Below are 9,743 nucleotides of genomic sequence, written 5' to 3'. Positions count from 1 at the left end.
CTGCAGCCTCTTGGGTACGCTCGCAATCGACAGCGATGGGGACGAATTTTTTATGCTATTTAGTTGTAGGTTTTTACTAGAATTGTTTTTAATATATGTTATTATGGTTAATAAATAAAATAAATTGATGCAAAAAATAAGGTTCTAAGGTTCGCCCACAGACTATCGGGCGTGATTCTATTGTTATATCTACGACATCTGTGGTTTGTTCGCATTTTTGAAAAGTCATTGCGCTTGTTTATGGTATGACAAACAATTTTTTGACAGTGACGTGCGCTTTCAAAAACGATTTGCTTGCAGAAATACAATTCGGTTTATAACCAACATAAATACTAAACTTTCATTTATCAATAAAAGAACGAAGATATGGCTTCCATCCTTGTACCAGAAGTCCCAGCTCCAGGATTCTCATTTGAGAACTGCCAACGGTAACTATGTTTCTTTTTCTCTTTCAGCTTGATGATGTAGATATTGAATCGGAATTGAGTCTCAAGTTATTCTTCCTTTTTTAACAGAAATGCATTCTTGGCCAACAAAGGATTCCCGGCCCCTACAGCAACTAAAACCGGTACCACGATTGTGGGTATAATCTTCGCCGATGGTGTAATTCTTGGGGCCGACACCAGGGCTACTGAAAATACTGTTGTATCTGATAAAAACTGCCAAAAAATACATTACTTGGCAGGCAATATGTATTGTTGTGGTGCCGGCACCGCTGCTGATACCGAGATGACTACACAAACTGTCGCATCGCAATTAGAGTTGCAGAGACTGCATACAGGGCGCACAGTCCCTGTGGAGACGGCGGCGACTTTATTGAAGCGTATGCTGTTCCGTTACCAAGGCTACATTGGTGCTGCTTTAGTTCTTGGTGGTGTTGATAGAACTGGTCCTCATATCTACTGCATTTACCCTCATGGATCAGTTGATAAATTACCATATGCAACAATGGGTAAGTATCAACTTTTTATTATTTATTTGATCATTTTCTTTTTCTGTTATAATATGCTAATGGCAAAATATTCTGATCAGGTTCTGGTTCCCTGGCTGCCATGGCAGTGTTTGAAGCTGGTTGGAAGCCAAACATGAGCGAGGAAGAAGGAAAAAAACTGGTCCGTGATGCAATTGCTGCTGGTATCTTCAATGATCTGGGCTCAGGTTCCAATGTGGACCTGTGTGTCATTCGCGGCACTGGACCTGCTCAGTACCTCAGGACTTATGAGGAAGCCAATGTTAAGGTAACAATTAATTTTAAATATTTATAGCAGAATAAGTGAATAATAATTGACCAATAGAATAAGTTACATACTGTGATTATTATATATTATGGTGGTGTTTGGGTTATTATATTATTTTATATACTCCTGTTAGCCACTATTGTAGGGATAGGGTTCAGTGTAAGAATACACAAGATATCAAATATGACAAAAAAACATTTCTGTTTCAGGGTAGGAAGCAAGGCTCATACAGATATGCTCTGGGCACTACAGCGGTGCTGAAACAACGTGTCATTCCCCTGGAGGTGACGTCAGTGAACATCTGCTGTCCCCAACCCATGGAAGTGGAACCTTCACACAGTCGCCGTTAAATTCCACAAAATGTATAATTCCTTTCAGTTCTAAAATAAATGTATCATTTTTTCTTACAATTTGTTTTAATTGAAACAACCTCCAGTATAAAATAATAATTTAATGTTATTTAATTATACAAATACTTATGGACGGAATCACTTCAGGTATCATTAAATATTTATAATCTAGTTATATAATAAGTTGAGTATTTGATCTTTCTCAGTTCTGTTACACAAAAAAGTTATTAATATAGATTACATTGATGAGATACGTGAGATATACTTGTCTTCATTTACACTTACAAATATAAACCTACAAAGTAAACCCATTATGGGAGGCTTAGATGGATTATTATAGAAGCATGCATCCTACTGAGTACCTCTACCATAATTTGCTTATCTAAATCTTTTTTAAGATTCTTCTCCTTTCAGATTGTGCTCTGGATGCTTTCCCCATTATGCTGGAGTTCTTTTCACCCTAGTATCTTCCCCTCTCTTACAATTTAGTTGCAAGGGTTACAGAAAAGTTATTGGCTCCATCAGGGAATTTTACCGTAACATTTAACAGCCGTTTCACACACTAGCCGATTTTTCGCTTAGTTCATTTGTAAATAATTTTCAACTACTGATAGAAAAATGATATTTAAAGAAAATTGAACCAAAAATAATAAATATCTTAATTTTTTACGATTCCTAGCCTACCTGGTAAGATACTATGATGGTAAAGCTTGATGCTTCCTTATCGTATTATTAGTTGTGTGTAGCAGAATTTAATTTAAAAACTTAATCTATTAAACTGTTAATATACAAGAAAGTGACAAGATCTTTGAAATGGCAGCTTAAAAAAATATATAATGATTATATTCATCATCCTTTTTTATGGATTATAAAATCCCAAGTATCCTTCCATCTGAGATTCAAAAGGTCATTTTCAGTCAAGTCAATGTTGCCATAGTTGAGAACACTGAATTTTTTAAAGGTCAATACAACATATGCCAACCATATTGCAATACATATAATGAATATGTTTGTAACTGCTCGAGTTTTTTCTTGCGACTGGAGAATATAATATATGTGGTCTATGACAAAAGAGAGTAGTAGAATTTTAAAGGTATAAGCAGGCAGATAATGATGAAGAAACAAGGTACGATCCATGAAGAAATAAGGGAGATAGTGGATCCAGTACCCTAAAAAGAGAATGAAACCAGCATCATAAAACTTTTGCAATGCAAATGGTGGTAGGTCCGAGCAGGCGCGACGCTGACGGATGGCGTACAGGGCGAGGAAGATGCTGTACAGCAGAACACAGATGGAGCCAGTGTACCACGTTATTAGATTTCCGATTAAATGAACTTGAGCCTGAAAATATAAACATACAGATGAATAAAGAAAAGTGACTTGCAAATTGCACATTTTGCTAGATTACCAAAAAACTTACGTTAGAATTAGGTGATAACCAATATGCGATAGACCTTACGAGTAATGGCCATTCGGAAGGGTCGCTGGCGAACATATGGCCATGAGGAGCATCAGGCGCGTGTGCTATCATTTTGTATTGCAACTCCGCAAACTTCTCCCAAAATGTCAATTGCGTTACGGCTGTTGGTATCATTTCTGCACTAACGAGTTCCCGTTCCCTTTCTTTCCTGTCTTCAGCTAAAACGAAGTAAAATAAATATTACAATCAATAAACATAAATATTATAATACTTAGCTATACTTATAAAAATGTGAATCTGAAGAGAATGCTAAGTAGCAGTTTTTTTCATTCTTGAGTCTGAAATCTAGATACAAGTACATAAAAGAAAGTCGTGTTAGTCCTATTGTAATTCAAGAATGGCTGAACCGTTTATGTTGAAATTTAGAAGCGAGCTAGTTTAGTTTTTGTCACCATCCGGCTACGGGAAGCAGTTATCTCGGGACGCGGGTGAAACCGCGTCGGAAGCTAGTCATGTCTTACGTAACAAAAAGTATGTAGTTTAGACTGCTATGGTTTTAACCGTCAATGAAGGTAGCCATGCATAACTTGCTTACCTTTCGTATATCGATGTTCTTCAACATTCCATACTGTGTCTTGATGCGTCAGGACTTTATCAGCGACTACTTCATGCTGGTGGAAGCCCCACGAAGGTAACTGGCGGCCACTAAAACGCAGCGCGGACCCAGAGTCAACATGCACCAATCTAACTAAAGAACGGATGCTATCCCAAGTGGCGTCTTCGCTGTCACGGTTCACAATATCAACTCGCCAAAGATTCTGTGCTGACATGGATACATTGTAGTCGATGTAGCAAGAAACTTCCTGAAAACAATATTGAATTAAGTACCTTTGTCTCAAGCAAGAAGAAGGTACCTAAAAAGCGTAGACTCATAGATTGGTACATATTATTTACTTTAATTACTCTCGGAAAAAGTCTTTTTATATAAACTTTTTCTGTTATATTATTCTCATCATACGTTACAATTAATTTATTTGAGAGTGAAGGCAGTAAGTACCTGAGACTGAGGCGACACAGGTGCTGCCACATCATGCGAGTTCAACGCGCGGCTCGTGATCCCGTGGAGCAACTGCACAACATCTCCGTGTCGTATGGCGTCGGGCGGGCGCGACACCGACAGCGAGGCCTGGTCGGGCCGCTTCACTATCCACCAGTTGTTCACGTCCTTGAAACTGTAGCACGTCACCTGTTGCTGGTGCGACGAGCCGCGCCCGTCCGTGTACCGCACCGGGTACACGTGCGCGTGCGAGTGTAGCCAGCAGGTGCGCCCGTGAGTGTGCCTACAACCAAAAAATTATGATGAATCCATAAATCCATTCCAGTGCATCATTTTTAGCATCAAAAAGGCACGGAGAAAAAAGGGTTTAGTGGCTAATAAACACGTCGTTACTGAATTGTGCCCTTAAAAGGGTACTGAAATATTTGGTTCTCACCTGAGAGTTATCTGAGAACCATGTGCCACATGTAATGGTTGCCCCCGGGTAATACTCGCAAGCCCACCTTGTAGCGAAGCTTGAAATGCGCTTGTCATGACACTGTCGTGCGGCCCAGCTTTTGGTAGCATCGCCAGATGTGCGTAGAATACACTCACGTATACCGCAAATGGTATAGCGGTGAGGACAATGAGCCTCCATAATGCCGACCACGTAAGGCGTAGTACCGATTGCGTACACCCAATCCGCTTCCAAATTTGCCTTCCGACAAGGAATACTGCCAAGAAGTACGAATAAACCCCTGAATATTTCACTCTGCAACAAGAATGCATTAAATCTTGATATGCTGCCTTCTTATAAGACTTCTCATCCACCTCAAAGTTGGTAGGATATGGCACAACCCCATCTTTAACATAACATAAGTTATAGTTACTTTCTTCATGGTTTTCTGCAAAACGGTAAGTTTCACAGTAAAACCAGATCCCGACATCAGTCTTTTACTTAAAAACATACTACTTTCATGCAAACTTCCAACTACTTATCCTTGATATTTATAGATAGAATATTTCCGATCATAATTATCGATCAGATAATTTCTTCTATAAAAGAATTGCTTTTGTTTCTATTAACCATGATATAACTATGGGCCAACGGGTTACGGCGCCAGCCGGCGCCTAAAAGCTTTCTTTCATGTGTCATAAGCATACAGGTGTATCGGGAAGACAAGGGTCTATATCATCAGTATGGGCTCTGCATGACCCTAAATAAATTTTGCTTTGCAGTTGATGCCTGTTTCGAAAATTCCGTTTTTGGGACCAGTATTATTATTTCGTTTATGATGGTGTTTTTAACAATCCTACCAACCATAAGCTAGGTGTGAGTCATAATACCCATGGTTGTTAAAATTAATTTGAATTGCTAATTTTATTTACATACAAAACTGTTAAACGGTTTGACAAGATTAGATGATAAATGAAAATCAAAAGTTAGTGACTGGTTGATATAATTGTTGTATGTAGAAGTATAAAAACATATCATTATACTCACGAGAAGCAGCAGCCAAGTGCCAAAGCTGCAATGCAAAGCCAGACAAAACTTGCAAAGCCAGTTCGACGGGTACTCTTAATAGCACACAAAATTCCATACAATCCAAACAATATTTGAATACTTTCTAGTAACATGAACCTTGACTGAGCTAAAAAACAATTTTCTGAAAGCATGCAAAACATCTATCATTAATAACTACTACTATTTTATATGACTCACTTTAATAACATTTGCATCACCTTCACTGAAACTTTCTAAACCTTGAGAACCTTGTAAAGGTCAAACTAAACAATTCATATCTTATATTGCGTTAAAATGTTACAGTTAAGAAACATGTTAATGTTAGCTATTTTAGTTATTCATATGAGAAAATAATAATATAAACTCACCAAATAGGACAAGCAGACCTGCCAGAACCGCAGTCCAGTGATAGAAAGATATTTCTAACATTAATTGATATGTTACTGCTACCAACATACTGCCTGCTAGTGCTGGTATAAGCCGCAAAGCGGTCACTGGCACATTGTCTGTGTAGGGTGTGCCTATTCTGTCAAATGTGAAGTTCCCATCATAGCCAGCAGCCCGGCCAGCTAGATATAACAACTGCTTTCCAAGAGGTGGATGGGCATCAAAGAAGAAAATTCCTTTTGTATACAAAGACACATAGCGGCCGTAGTGTAATTCATCAAACCTAGAAAATAAAAAATTATACTTGTGTAAAAAAAGTTATATTTATTTTAATACTTTGGGTTGTTCACAACATACATACTCAGACATTAGTAGATAATGATAAACGTACAGTTGTAGTAAAACTTACACTATATAATGAGGTTCATCAAGGTTGGGTAGTCTTGTACACAGGGCCAATGCTAATAAGCCAAGAAACACCAGATTTATTTCCAAGTGCAAGTACACACCTAATGGGCCCTGATCAGTCTTGGCAGATAATGTCTCTTTTTGTATTGGCTCAGGGTCCACTGCTGCTGGAGTATCATCTCTCTATAAAAAGTAAGATATTCATTCTTTTGGATATTTTGGTACTATTTTCATATATAATTATCTAATAAAGAGTAAACATTTCATTGTAAGTTTGTAAGAGCTACTGAACCAATTTGAAAGCTTCACTATTCCCAAGTAAAATATGCTACATTTTATACCAGCCCGGGAGCACGCGGCACAGGGGTAACTTTAACTAGAGAACGTTTTAGAAACTAAGAAAGTTGCCGCATATGAAATGTTGTTACAACCTCCCTTGTATGTAGGGCTGCCATCCGTCCGGGTTTCCCCGGATTTGTCCTCGTTTGGAGGCCGTCCGGGGGCCGTCCGGGCGGGGTTTCAAGAAGTGTCCGGGGAAAACCCGGACACTTTTCATGTAAGGAAGCACCTCATTGAATTTAAGTATACATATGTTAATAGTAAATGGATTACAAATTCGTTCGGGGAAAAAATGCGATTTACGCCAAATGTCCGGGTTTTTTTAATGTTTGTCCGGGTTTGGCGAAATTCGAGATGGCAGCCCTACTTGTATGCAGTAACTACTTTGAAGTTTTCAGAGTAAGTTTTTGGTCAAACGTTTTTCTTTTCAAACAGGTCAATTGTTAATTTGATTCTTGTATACGATGATTTGTAACTGTTCCTGGCAAGTTCACTGACCTCCTTAATTTTCTTTTTGTTTTGTCGATTTTTTATATCCGTAGATACATCCATGTTACTAAGTTTCAATTTTATAATCCGTTCCCAACAGTTTTCATTTAATTTTATTTAGTTAGAGGCATTAAATTATCCATCATTACTTTTCAACCGCGTCAACAGGTCAACAACAAACCAGGGGTACGACAGAGCTTACGGTGATTAGTTCCACTTTGTCTGCTGTGGCGCTGCAGTCGCAGATTAGATTTTTAATATCTGTGGTTAACATAGACAAATAAGCACTCTATGTGTGGCTGTATGCCTCTCTAGGTTACCTGCCGCCATTTTAATATCATTGTGTTGTTTTGATTTGAGTTGAGTGCCGGTTATCTTGTTTTCTCCTCCCAATTTTGGTTGAGTTGAGGTTCTTGAGAAGCCATACTCCTCGGGTCATACAGTGCAATAGTCCTAGTTACTTTAGTGATTGGTCATCAATCATGGCATTTCGAAAGTGTTGTGTTGGTGATTGCGAATCTACAAGTAACTCTCATAAACTGTTTTACATGCCCCTAAACGATAATTTAAGGAACTTGTGGTTGTCATTCCTAATTCCTACAAACCCTAACTTACTTGGACTCACTAAAAATCAGTTAAGGAACAAGTTTGTTTGTGACAAGCATTTTGATAGAACACAGTTTGATGATCGTGGAGTCAGGAATCGTTATTCATATCCCTGTCTGTTTACGCGGACAGAGATACTGCACGGCGTTCCACTTAGTACTGAGGGTAAGTTTCTCCAACTATATTTATCAGGATTAGTCTATAAAATGTCTCTTCATGAAAGTAATTAATGTCTATCTTCTGTACATGTCATCATGACAAATTTTATCTTAATCGGTTCAGGAGTTTAAGCGTGAAAGTATTATAAACACTTCAGGGGTATAGTGTTAGTAAGGCCGGCCTTACACCGTTTTTGATTTCTATCATATCAAAAGTATCATAAAAAAAGGTTTTGCACAACATAACTTACAGAAGTTGCTTTCAGTTTCATAGCAAACTTTCAATTGTTAGGTTGGGGTACCTAAAGATTAGAAGTGCCGTTTTATATAGTTTCCATTATGAACAGACAAGAACAGCCTGAAAATGTTATAGCAGATTAAATATGTTTTCATGTCTTCATTTTGTCATCTTTAAAGAGAAAAAATTATTTCATTTCTGTTTTTTTCACAATTATTTTATTATTCACTGAATTAATATTAAGGATTTTATAAATACCCAGAGTAACATTCAGAGTAATAAATCTCCTTTAAACATTATTTTTGTTTGATGTTCAGATGTTTTCTTTTGCTTACTTTTAATTATAAAAATCAATTCGCTGTCCCCAACGAATAATATTGTAACCAAAAACTTAAAATTTTACAGGAAAAATAAAAAACCGTTTTTTGCTTATAACTTCTTAACAGATTTACATAGCAACATCATTGGTATATCAAAAAATGGCATTTTTTTCTTAAATATTTATTTGTCATATAAATAAATATTGGATTTATTCTCACTAAGTTATAGCTAAAAATATATATTACCAGAAATGGAACACAATTTTGAACCATAATGCACAATACGATTTTATTAATGTAAATTGTTGACAATGACAACCTACACAGCAATAGTCCATTGCGATTGTCTTGACTGTAAAGTAGCGATGTTCATTATAATGGTAACTTATTATTGCCATAGTATTCACTGGTCATAACAATCTATTGTGGTAACAGTAAACGCGAATAATATGGTAACATGCTTTACCGAAATCAGTTTTATTTTTTCTACTTGAATAAGTTTGTAATAATGGTTTACTGAAATATTTAGAGTAGAATACTATGGGTAAATTCATTACAAAATGTCTAACTCAAAAAGTAATAGCATGAATCACGTGAAAAAAATTCACAGGGTGTAATCGCACCTCTAGAACAATAATTCCCTATAAAAGCACTTCTATCATAATAATCGATTACGATGTTATTTGGTGGGGACAGTGAATTGTTACTATGTACACAGCGGGGTAATAAGCTTGTGATTAATTTATACAGATTCTGAAGTTAATTGGATTTCCATTGAGTATGGTGGTATGATCTTAATTCTTAATACCACCAATTTAGTATACATAGAGTGTATGTATGTAGCATAATTCTGATAAAGTGACTAAGACTGAAAGATTTTAATATTAACAGTTTTTTTAAGAACAGTTGGTGCTACTTAGCATGTGCCTTTGTCACCTATCTTACAAATGTATCTTTTTATTTTAATAAATTCATCTTATAATTCCAGAGTACAGAGTGGAAAAGGAGCACAACTACTGTGGGGCCCAAATTGAGGATGACAATCATACTCAAACTATAAACATTGTTAAGGGCATGCAAGGTGTGTGTGTGTTATTATCATTCATACAGCATTTAAGATGAAACTTCTATAGTTTTCTCATATCATGAAAATCTTTCATAGAATTTTGATACATCATACAGCTATACATATATACAAACAATATAAATAAGTGTTGTATATTTTTTTT

At 36.7% G+C, this 9,743-nt stretch overlaps 2 protein-coding genes across 2 annotated transcripts; one reads left to right on the top strand and one right to left on the bottom strand.

Annotated features, from left to right (window-relative positions):
- Positions 1–242: 242 nt before the first annotated feature.
- Positions 243–1,648, top strand: LOC110373086 (proteasome subunit beta type-7). The gene is made up of 4 exons (XM_021330218.3): positions 243–428; positions 516–952; positions 1,033–1,238; positions 1,448–1,648. Exons 1-4 carry the CDS (start codon positions 367–369, stop codon positions 1,586–1,588), a joined length of 846 nt encoding a protein of 281 aa, XP_021185893.2. The 5' UTR covers positions 243–366; the 3' UTR covers positions 1,589–1,648.
- A 26-nt stretch (positions 1,649–1,674) lies between these two features.
- On the bottom strand, positions 1,675–7,370 carry LOC110373085 (protein O-mannosyltransferase 1). Its single transcript, XM_064035203.1, has 9 exons — positions 7,202–7,370; positions 6,366–6,547; positions 5,938–6,239; positions 5,549–5,711; positions 4,502–4,816; positions 4,066–4,348; positions 3,604–3,871; positions 3,009–3,226; positions 1,675–2,929 (listed from the first exon to the last, which is right to left on the bottom strand). The coding sequence occupies exons 1-9, from the start codon at positions 7,253–7,255 to the stop codon at positions 2,438–2,440; spliced, it is 2,277 nt and encodes a 758-aa protein (XP_063891273.1). The 5' UTR covers positions 7,256–7,370; the 3' UTR covers positions 1,675–2,437.
- Between the last annotated feature and the right edge of the window lie 2,373 nt (positions 7,371–9,743).

Source organism: Helicoverpa armigera, chromosome 6, assembly GCF_030705265.1.
Source record: "Helicoverpa armigera isolate CAAS_96S chromosome 6, ASM3070526v1, whole genome shotgun sequence".
Classification (NCBI taxonomy): Eukaryota; Metazoa; Arthropoda; class Insecta; order Lepidoptera; family Noctuidae; genus Helicoverpa; species Helicoverpa armigera.
The sequence above is the reverse complement of the archived record's forward strand: the minus strand, read 5'-3'. Positions and strand labels throughout refer to the sequence as shown.

Excerpts from the sequence above, each read along its gene's own strand:
- LOC110373086 (XM_021330218.3), top strand. The coding sequence starts at position 367 with ATGGCTTCCATCCTTGTACCAGAAGTCCCAGCTCCAGGATTCTCATTT. Across the intron at positions 429-515 it reads TCATTTGAGAACTGCCAACG|AAATGCATTCTTGGCCAACA; the intron begins GTAACTATGTTT and ends CTTTTTTAACAG. Across the intron at positions 953-1,032 it reads ATTACCATATGCAACAATGG|GTTCTGGTTCCCTGGCTGCC; the intron begins GTAAGTATCAAC and ends TATTCTGATCAG.
- LOC110373085 (XM_064035203.1), bottom strand. The coding sequence starts at position 7,255 with ATGGATGTATCTACGGATATAAAAAATCGACAAAACAAAAAGAAAATT. Across the intron at positions 5,712-5,937 it reads AGGTCTGCTTGTCCTATTTG|AAAATTGTTTTTTAGCTCAG; the intron begins GTGAGTTTATAT and ends GCATGCTTTCAG. Across the intron at positions 2,930-3,008 it reads GGTTATCACCTAATTCTAAC|GCTCAAGTTCATTTAATCGG; the intron begins GTAAGTTTTTTG and ends TTATATTTTCAG.